This window comes from Mercenaria mercenaria, chromosome 13 (genome assembly GCF_021730395.1).
Source record: "Mercenaria mercenaria strain notata chromosome 13, MADL_Memer_1, whole genome shotgun sequence".
NCBI classification, from domain to species: domain Eukaryota; kingdom Metazoa; phylum Mollusca; class Bivalvia; order Venerida; family Veneridae; genus Mercenaria; species Mercenaria mercenaria.
Window position 1 is genome coordinate 27241050 of NC_069373.1, and position 11327 is coordinate 27252376.

Sequence of the window (11327 nt, forward strand, 5' to 3'; positions counted from 1 at the left end):
AATCCCCACAAACGCCGAATATGTTTTAAAGATATTTCTTGTTTAAAATGAAAATTGAGAAATTTTAGATAATTTTCTAAATTACACTTTTACGACACTGCATATTCTGTTTGTTTCAACTTTTCTTTTACACACTGGCTACTGCAGAAACTGCGGGTGAACGTAATCGGTAAACCTTAATTTTTCACGTTTAGATGGAACAACAATTAAGCGTACCGTGGAAATACCTGTTTTCGGACCTCTAAGAAATATGCCAGGTTTATCTGCATTTAAATATTTTGTCAACATAATAAGGTTTAACAAACATGTAAAGTACTCATTCTCACATTTATTCCTGCTCAAGAAAAAATGTCTGCATAACAGCATGCAGAATAAATTGCATTCTCCAAACCCATGTGAAACCAATATGGCGTCATAAACAAGTACCTGTTTTCGAACCACCAATGAAATTGCTTATAACAAAACATAAACTACAGTTAGGTTCAACATAGGTATTCAATATTGTCAGTGAAATGTTCCTTGACTGTAAGCATTATGACTTTTGAAACAGTTTTGAGTTTATTCTTCAGTGTTAGGCTTGTTATGACAAGGGCAGTAAAAGGTGTCATTCAATCTGATAACTGAAGTGTTACAGCAGAATTTCAAGTGGGTCCAGTGTGGACAGTCTTCAACATCACATTTAGCCCACTTGACAAATACAAGAGATACACAGTTTTTCATTTCCTTTGGCTGGAATTGCTTGCATACACAGCACAAGTCATCTGCAGACATCTCCTCTTCAGCTGAAAGGTCAGACTCACTGTCACTAACTGGAATAATCTGGCATCCAGATGGACCTGGTCAAAAAATTAAACAAGATTTTACTTCTGTCATATTTGAAATAAAAGTATTCCCTTATATAAACCTATTTCAATAGTTAAATTACTGAGCATTTATATTTTTTCTATTAGTATTTATTTTTAATTAAGTTAAAAATTACATTTTATTGCTAACAATTTATACCTGGTTTTTGTGATGAAGCTGCAGAGTCAAGTTTTCTTTTCTTTCTTTCAACATGTTCAGACACAGAGGGTACTTTACTTGTCATCCTTTTCTTTGGTTCTGAACTAGATGCACTCAGACTCTTTGACATTTTCTGCTTTTGCTTGTTAGGCTTTGACTTTTGAATTTCAGCTATTTCATTTACAATGTTATGATTTGTTATTTCCTTTCCAGCTACAACACCACTTATACCTTTATTGTGTTTTTTACTGTTATATGTCACCTTTTTTTTCTCCACAAACTCTTCTGCTGCTCTGAAGAATTCCCTACATGTGTTTTCATTTCCATGTTGGCAATTTGCAGTACTCTCTTGGGTTTCAGTGAGTTTCAATTCATCTGAGTAAGGCTTTGATGGTGCAAACTGGTCATCGCTGATTGCACTTGGGTTGAAAGGGTATATGCCCGTCTTCTCAAATGCTGACCTCAAGTTTGAATTAGACAAGCCCTTGACATAAGATGAAGACCCAAGCGCTGCAACATTATACCGAGTTATTTTTGTCTCTGGGCATTCTCTGAGAAATTTATGGCACTCATAGTTATAAATCTTTTGCAACGGGCCAAAACAGCCAACATCAAGTGGCTGCAGTGCATGACTTGTGTGTGCTGGTAACACAAAGAGCAAAAATGTTGTTGTGTTGTGCCCATTCAATAACGGGCATGTTGATGTGTGATCTGCAGTAAAAAGTAATAATGGTTGTTACATAAAATGCATTAAAAATGAAAAAAAAAGTTATTTCAAAATCTTATTAACAATCAACAAGTACACCATTTACTTTGAAGTCCATATAACTTATTCAAACCATTATTAAAAAAGGTACATTAAATATTTATTTACCTGTGTCCATCAAAAATAAGTAGCAATGGCTGTTCCTTGTTTCCACGTTGTACATATTTGATGAAATGTTCCTGCAGTATTCAAGGAACACATCAGAGTTTGACCAACCGGAATCAGTAACTGTGCCACTAGAGCCCGGTGTTGATCCCTCAAGGAGTTCTTTCCTCATTCTTTGCCCTTTAAATACAAAGAATGGTGGGATTTGTGTGCCAAGAGCATTCCCACAGCCAAGTATTGTAGTTATAGAAGACCTTGTTGAGTTGATTGCTTCTGTTCTGGACATAGCTGTTACAATGTATGGCGGAGCATGCTCAGTTTGTACTCCTTTCTCATCAAAGTTATATATACACTCTGGTTTGTCCATCAGATCATTGCATTTCATGACAGTCTCCAGATTTTGGAAATACTCTGCAACAACTTCTTCATTCAGAGACAAAGCACGGCAGTTACTCAGAGAACGTGGTTTCAATACTTTCAGGTTCCACCTGTCTTTGAATCCAGCAAACCACCTAATTGTTAATGGTTTATCTCTGCTTCTATGTTTTAAATGAACTGCATAGTTTGAAGCCTTGTCAACTATTTCTTGGACTGTATATCCATACCCTAGTTTAGCCATATCAGTTAAATGTTTCACAAACTCAGCTTCTTCTTCCACACTGAACAATGGTGGGGGTCCGGACTTTAATGTCTCTGGATCAACTCTGCCCTTAACTCTGTCTCTCAAGGTGTTATGTGGCACAGCATACTGCCTTGCTGCAGTCTTCACCGGCATGCCCTTGTCCATGACAGCTTGGTAAGCATTTGTCAGTGCTGTTGGAGAATACAGGCGGTATGTAGCAGATGACTTAACTGGGCAAACCTGAAATAAATAAGAATCAATAAGTTTTTAATCTGAAAACTAACCTTTTACTAAATCTAATCTTGAAAATGTATTAAAAAAATATAAGCGGACTACATTTTTTGAACTGGACTGTAGCAATGTAAAAATAACCTGGTCACATGACAGTCACGTGACTTTGAAAAGCAGACGAAGAGCGTCCTCCCCCATACATAAATAAACTGATTTTATGTAAAATACTGAAATATTTTGGTTTTCTTGGCAACATAAATAAAGAAATAGTAAAAACTAACACTTTTGACTAACTTTTAAAACAACAAAGATATAAATACCTGTTTCTGACGCATATTTTATTTTGACAGCTACAGCGTGCAAAATGTAAACAAAGCACCTGCCTGAGATTGACGATGACATCATTCACGTGCCGGAAGTAAAATAAATCGCGAGGAAATAAGCGGTCCGAAAACAGGTGGGGTTCGGAAACATGGAGATCAACGATACTCTTCCGGTCATAAACACTTGTTCAGAGCTATTCTTTCCCATTTATATAATCACTTCTTTACAGTTTGACAAGGGACTGCTGTTTTTCTGTAAAATTTCGATTAAAATCATGGCATTTTGTGTAATCAATTGAAATTCTGGCATTTTGTACCAAACTTTGTACCAACATTTTGTACCAAAAATTACGTTTTAATTATAGCCTAAGTATGACGCTATCAAACAACAACCATTTCCTCGCAATCAGTGAGTAGTTATTACAGGCATGCGAAATAATCGACCGAGAATGATTCCAACGCAGGGGCGATGGATACAATTGCAACGCATTACGATGTGGCTGATTCAATTAGTGGCCGTTTTGGACTTTTAACTTAACTAAACTGCACTTGTCCTGGGATTTTGACTTGTTTATGACCATAACATCCCTTTGACACCAGACAACAACTGAAACTCGATGCTTACTGTAATAATGTACTATTGATTTGCACTTCTGTTTGCTGACTGTGTTACTTTATCTACAGCCGAGAACTAACACCATGTTCTTATCGTAGTAATATTAATAGAGGGCACTACGTCTAAGTTGTTAGTTTACCACCGTATAAATTAGATGCAGAAAATGCATTTTTATATTTGTTTTAAATGACACATATTCACTATAAAACATTATTTAATAACTTTAAACAGGAGTCTTCATGGCCGAGTGGTTAATGTAATACCTATTACACAAGAGAGCTATCGCTTTAATATGGAAGCGTCCTAGTGCCAGGTGGATTTATAGTTTATTAAAGTCTCATCCACATTTACAATTTATACACACCGCACAAAACCATTAAAACATGTGGTCACTCTAAACAGAATTATATGAGACTATAACCTAAAAGCCATATCTGTACATTCTATAAACAAGTTTAAAAGGAAGATTATACACATTCGTAAAATTACATATAATGAGTATTTACAAGAATAGTTGGTGCATTTTCTTTGATATTATACAAAAAATAAAACTGATCAAAGGTTAGAAAAATGATGATACTGTAATATTTTTTATCTCATAATTAGAAGTTATTAAGTCCTAATTCTACCACAATTCTCCGACCACACCCTATCCATCTGTCGAAAATCATTGTGGTTAACTTTCGTTAAGAGTTCCTGTCCAACATATAAATGATCTTGCCTACCTCGGGGAAGTTAGCGGTTTGAGCCCGGGCTCGGCCTTGTAAAATTATTTATAAAGAAGCTATCCAGCAAGCCTGTGATAGTTTCTGGTTCTTTCCATTGTGTTTCTCTCTGCACACTGCTGTGACCTCAAGACCGGATGTTCATTAGGGAAGTTCACGCAAGTTCTGTAACGTTGGTGAAAGCATAAACTATGTGGAGTATCTCTACAATATGAATTTTTGAGACAATGTGACTGGTGCACGATGGAAGATAAATTACCGCTTGTTCAATATGCTGGATACCCATGTACAATTGAAATGGGTTAGTATGTTTTCCCGTTCATGACCATGGTTCTTATAGAATACCTAGGGGTAGGGTAAGTTACGATTGTGAAGCGCGACAGTGCGATGGCGAAGCGCGACAGTACGATTGTGATAACACTACTGTTCGATGGTGAAGCGCAACAGTACGATGGTGACAGTGCGTCGTACTGTCACGCTTCACCATCGTAGTATCGCGCTACGTCATCGCACTGTAGCGCTTCATAATCGAAGTGTCACCATCGTACTGTCGCGCTTCACTATGGAATTCCATAAACGACAGCGTCCTGCTTACTGCTTACTGCTTACTGCCTACTGCTTACTGCTTACTGCCTACTGCCTACTGCTCACTGCTTACTGCCTACTGCGCACTGCCTACTGCGCACTGTGTATATTTTATTGAAAAAAAAACAACCCAAAGCATTATGAATATTGTACTGACGTCAAAACAAAGCTTCATTTGGCGGGAGTAAATGCACACGCTTTTTCCAGAGGTGAACAAAATGCGGTGCTCTAACTCTAGCTGTGGTATTGAAGGCTCTGATCGATTCTGCATGGAATGTGGGTGTAAAATGGTGGAAGTGGATAAAACAGTCACTGTGATCTGTAAGGGTAAACTAGAGGACGGATTGAGTTGCCTGTCAGAGTTAGTGCCAGGCCAGAATTTCTGCATGAAATGTGGAATAAAAGTGGATCAGGCACTGTTCAACACTGAAAAGACCAACTGCAGTAACTGTAACAGCCGGCTGGTTTCTGGACAACGCTTTTGTGGCGACTGTGGTCTGAATCTGCACAGTGCCGGTAGTAGTGAGTAGTTTTGTTTATTTCCTTTTCGTTTTCATTCATGGTAAGAATGTTCATCATAACTCGGTCAAAACGAATTATTATTTACAGATGAGATTTCACACACAAGTGACAGGAAATCAAACCGTACCCCCTTCCATTAGCTTTACAATATAATAAAGTATATTATATAGCTAATAGAACGGCTAGCAAGACATTTCGACCCCAATACATTTCAACCCCAAGAGACAATTCGGCCCCAAGACATTTCAACCCCAACTCCTTGGACATTTCGACCCCATTCTATGATATGCATAGTAGGTTAAAAGGTGTTAATTTATTTGAAAAATGCTGTATTTATTGATCCCTTTTAGAGATAATTATTAAAGGATACTATGCATAATAAGCAATAGAATGACGAAAACGGGATTGTGTTGATCTTTTCTTTTTAAATGTGATATAGGTTTGGAATGTTTTTAATATTAGGATAATTGAGTAAATTAAAACTGCTTAATTACCAAGTGAGACTTTTAGATAATATCAATGCCTATGTATTTATGTTGTAGGATTAGATCCCAGGAATTCCACTGAGTACATAACTGATTATTTTGACAGGAAATAATAAGACATTGTCAAGTTCTGTTTTATACACTGAATAGATAAGTTATTTTGTCCGTCTGTTTGTCTATTTGTCTCTATATACTCGAAAATTAAATAAAGGTTAACATTTATTTCAATATCAGAAAAAATTAACCAAAGAGAAATAATACATTGAAAAGGTATAACACACATAATTACCATCAAAATATTAAATGTTTCTCATGTGTGCGCATTACTTCTATATACTAATTAAAAATTCTAACGCCCCTCAACATTTTTGGTAATTTCTTTCATAATACTAACAGTACACGTTCGATATTTCTCACAAATATTTGAGTAAGAAATTACTTAAATATCAACAAAATCGGTAAGTGTAAATGTATCATTTTATTCATGCATATATGTAACCCTTTTTATTTTTATAAAGCATCAAATGATCAGCAAAAATAAAAGTAGATGCAGCTGGAATATATTTGACATACTGAAATTTAAATACAAACATTCGAGCTATATCCTGGGCATGGCCTCAGCTTCTGAACATATTATCAGCTGCGAGTGACACCTTTTTGTTTGTCATTTACAGATTGCGCAAGTCCTATGGACAGATCTGTGCTTTCCATCAATTTGAAAGAGAAACTTAGTCTCATTAGAAAGCGGCGCCTGAATAGGTGTTCCAAGCAGGTATGTTAAAGATTGTGTCTGCTGTTGATTAGTATCCGCAGCTGAAGGCAGAGATGCTGTTTTCGTTCGTCTGTCACACTTTTTCTGTCCAGGACCATATATCTTGGTACTGATTGGTTAGATTTCGCTGAAACTTCACAATGTGTCAGTTGTGTCAGTGTTGGTATCCTCTCTGGTCCTTCAGGATAATTGATCTCAACACACTTGTTTCTGGATAGAATACGCTTATGCCTGTGCTAGGGGGCGCGCGCAGTGTTGCATGTTCCATTACTGCTCACCAGTCCATTGCTTTCACTTTGAAATTGTGAATATTTGTTAACCACCATAACTCTTAAGGCAAGAGTACATAACTCCATCAAAGTTTTAGCTGAATTATGACCTGTTTTACCTGGAAATCTGTTAAGTCCACAATTTGTCTTAACTATTTCACACAGGGCTTTGAATACTTGTTTACCATCATGGCTTCCATCTGTAGTCAAGAGGACACACATTTATAACTCTGTGAAGGATGACTGAATTACGAAGCTGTTTACTTAAAATTCTACTTTTGTTTCCCATTCAACTGTAGTTTTTTGAAAAGTTGGGCGTGCTGTCCTTCTCGCAGCTCTTGAAGACAAGCAAACTAACTTCTTAATTATATTGGCACCGTTCAGTATGGGGCGCGTCACTGGAAAAGGGGCACTCAGTCTGTGACATTTGCAAGACACTCAGACACTCAGTCTGTGGCATGTAGGCACATATCTCGACCCATGTCTGACCTAGACGAGCAACCTACACATCTGGTAGAGTCCATGTATGTTGTATGATGCTTTACATTCCTCATTCAAGAGTTTTCGCTTTGACGCCACACAAGTCTGGAACAGTCTTCCGAACGAAGTTAGATGTACTACAGATTACATGGAATTCAAGCGACTGATCCAGACTTGGAGTGGTCACAAGTGTGTTTGTTCTATGTACCTGAATTATTCCCAAAATGCTTAGTATTCTTTCTTTTGTTTTAACCCTGCTATGCATCCCTCCTTATTTTGATTCTGCTGCTTTTGATTTTGCTTCATCTTATTTATGTTTAGTTTGTCTTGGCTGCATTGTATCTTATTTATATTTTAGTTTGCATTGACTGCATTTGTATCTTATTTATGTTTAGTTTGTCTTAGCTGCATGCTTTAGCAAATGTCCTAGTTATTTTAGTTTAAGCTACTCTGCATTTGTGATATATGTATTTCTGTTTGTTTAAATAATACTATATCATGTCTTATTTTCATCCTGAATGGTAGCTGTTGATCACTTAACCTAAATCTGTTTATGAATTTTATTTCGCAAGTCCTGACTAAAAGTTTATAGATGTAGTTTTAGACTCCTTTTTGACCAGCAGATACTACACAGGTCTTAGCTTTTGTATAAAATTTGTCTTCATTTTCACTGTTTATATAAGTATCTTTTAGGAATTAATTTCTTAAGTAATTTATGTGTTTACCTCTATCACTACAATGTAATATATGTCTTTCAATTAAATTTTTAGGTTTGATACTCAGGTTTTAATCTGAAGAACTTTTTTTAATATGTCTTAATGATGCTTTTATTTACAGTTTGTTTGTTTGTCTGTTATATGATAATATGTTTATGTCGGATACAAGCTTCAAGCTTATGTTGTAACTTTTATATATAACCGACGTTAAATAAATATTATCTTATCTTATCTTATCATACTAAGTGGGTTGCCTGATACGTGGGACAATAAAAATGATTGGGCCAGCAACAAATTTCGATAATTTACCACTGAACATATAAAATTATGTTTTCCTGTTTTGGACAACCTAAATAATAACTATATCAAAGTCTGGCTCCATTAGAAAGATTTAATGAAAATAAATTGTAGCAAAATTGCATGTCACTGAGCTGATTTGGGTCTACATTGCTTAATCCTGTCCTTGCACATTAGGTGTTAATACCTGTAGTCACTGAGATGTTTTATTTTTTATAGACTGGAGAATCTCTCAGTATGAAAAAAAGCAAAAATAGATAGATACAAGATGACATTTGGGTGATTGGAAAAGAACAGGAGAGAAATACAGATATGTTATACCCAGAAAAGGAGGCGGTGCTAAGAAGGCAGATGTATCACGCTTGTTTGCCATTGTGACTATAAAGTCAAGAGTTATTGCCCTATAAAGAATTCTTGTTACCGGAAACGCTACATTGTACTTGTCAGAATGACTTGGTGGATTTTGAGTCCTTTTTGAGCATACTTGGCCAAATTGATCCCCTGTAACCTTAACTGGTCCTAACATAGAATTGTTTAAAAGCAGCAATGTTAACTTCAAATATTATTGCTATTAAATTCTAGGCCATAAATCATGTTTGTATTTATTGTCCTGAGCAAAAGCGGAGGGACATTGTTTTGGCACTGTCTATACGTCCGTCTGGCATTCCACACTTTCGCGTCCGGGGCCATAAATTCTAAATCCCTCGAGGAATTGTAATGACTTGGCATAAAAGATGGCTGTAGCAAGATGACTTTCAGAACCCATCAGTCAGTTTGCTAGCTTAAAGGCCAAGGTCCGTCCGCTACCAATTTCGTGTCTGGTTAATAACTTCTTCATGCAGGGGCGGATTTTCAAATTACTTGCCAACTTGGCTCAATTGATCGACATATCAAGACAATATGCAGAACCTGACTCCCCGGTGTCTAGCTTTTATTTTAAGTTAGGGCTATATACTTTACTGCCGAGCCCACTTGTTGTCAGCTTGACTTCCACTTTTTCTATTTTAGTTGTCACAATGGCGGTTTGGTGTGCGTCTGTGCGTTCGATCTAGTCCAGCCTATGAATTTATCATTCATTGGGGGATTTTGAAAGAACTTGGCACATATGTTCACCATCATGAGACGGCATGTGGCAAGCAAGACCCGTGCCCGTAGCTCAAAGGTTAAGGTCACACTTAGAGGTCAAAGGTCAAATATGGTCATAATACACTTCTTCATTCATAGGTGGATTTTGAAAAAGCATGGCACAAATGTCATTGTTAGACAGCGTGTCGCACGCAAGGCCCGTGTCTGTATCTTAAAGGTCAAGGTCACACTTAAAGGTAAGGTCAAATACAATTCTTCATTTGTAGGTGGATAAAAATCAGCAGTCTAAAGGTTAACACAGCTGTGTTGTAAAAACAGTTAACTTACTTATAGTATTGACTACACATTACTGTGTCATAGTAGAACTGTAAACCTGGTGACGTTGCAAGTTGAACACCCACAGATGGAATATGAATTATGAGATACAAATCCATTATTGATAGTTATAGTACTGTATTTTGAATATTTCATTGAAATTCATTCCAATGCAAGTTACTGTTTACTTTCTATTACAGTGATGATAGCATATCAGTTGAACGACGCTCACTGTCTCCTCCTTGCTTAACACCTCAGAAACTAGATATTTAAATGAGCTTATGTCTGAGAATTCAGATAATCCCGTAGAAGAGATGACGACTCCAGAGCCGAATTATTCTAAGGAGCTGCTCTCGCCCCAGAAGCTAGACACTAACGTTATTGTGCTTGTGGAGGAAACAGATAAGTCAATTGTAACTCAGTTACTGAGAGTAGTTATTTCTTCTCTAGACAAGTTTCAGTGGAAGAAGCGAACGAGTATATGGAAAAACTTGTTCTCGAAGAAGAATATGATCCAGTTGATAATGAAAGTTGTAAACTGGCAGGGAAAAATTTCACGCCAGTGCATATGAGAAATACTGCTGTTATAAAATGTATTTTACTGACATGATGAAAGAAAATGGAAAGAAATATGATGTGGTTGATTCAGGCTGGGGCCAGTTTGTAGTACTTCCCGATGAGGACCTTTGTTTATACATTCTTTGCAACCAGAGATGGTTTACGTGTGAAAAATAAAACCTTTATTTGCCCACTCATTCTATACTATCTAGCGTTAAAAAATACCCTTACAGCATATATCTGAAAATGTTACTGAACTACTGGATGAAACCCCGGAAGAGTACAACAAATGGCTGGAAGAAATGAAGAGCTCTTTTAAAAGTGGTTGAAAGTTGTAATGATATATCTAAAATCCGGTGCATGTTACGTTCTAGTCATTGTCTAAAAACATTTCATCACATTACCTGAGCACCAAGTGGTCGTGATTCTTTTGTTTCTGATGTTAGTCACAAGGAAGTGTTTTTTGTTAAGTCACAAGGAAATGTTTTTGTTGTTTTGATGGAATTGCCCATTTCAACCTCTATGCTTTAATAAATGTACGCCCTCTGGGGTCACGTTTTCGTATCGATCAATATGACGCTGACTTTGGTCCCGCCCATGTCTTTTTTATGTCACTGGCTGCAGAAAAGATCAAATGGGGTTAAACACTAAGTTAGTTAGTTTTCTTTAACTGAAATTCAAACGATTAAGAATCAGGGACACTCGCTCCCTTTGGTTTCTTAATCATTAACATTTCAGTTAAGTTTGTAAACACTACCTAATCATAGCAGGGGCGGATCCGGGTTTTAGCGTTGGGAGGTGGGGGCGGGGGACGAAAAGCTCGACTGATTTTCGTGATATCTTGAGTAAAAT

The 11327-nt window shown here is 36.8% G+C and overlaps 2 protein-coding genes across 2 annotated transcripts; one reads left to right on the top strand and one right to left on the bottom strand.

The window, feature by feature from the left end:
* Positions 1-223: 223 nt before the first annotated feature.
* LOC123530141 (uncharacterized) lies at positions 224-3061 on the bottom strand. The gene is made up of 4 exons (XM_045310862.2): positions 3047-3061; positions 1877-2735; positions 1003-1713; positions 224-836 (listed from the first exon to the last, which is right to left on the bottom strand). The coding sequence occupies exons 1-4, from the start codon at positions 3059-3061 to the stop codon at positions 559-561; spliced, it is 1863 nt and encodes a 620-aa protein (XP_045166797.2). The 3' UTR covers positions 224-558.
* Positions 3062-3921: 860 nt separating this feature from the next.
* On the top strand, positions 3922-9148 carry LOC123529619 (uncharacterized). The gene is made up of 3 exons (XM_045310015.2): positions 3922-5497; positions 6657-6754; positions 8736-9148. The coding sequence occupies exons 1-3, from the start codon at positions 5164-5166 to the stop codon at positions 8775-8777; spliced, it is 474 nt and encodes a 157-aa protein (XP_045165950.1). The 5' UTR covers positions 3922-5163; the 3' UTR covers positions 8778-9148.
* The last annotated feature ends 2179 nt before the right edge of the window (positions 9149-11327 follow it).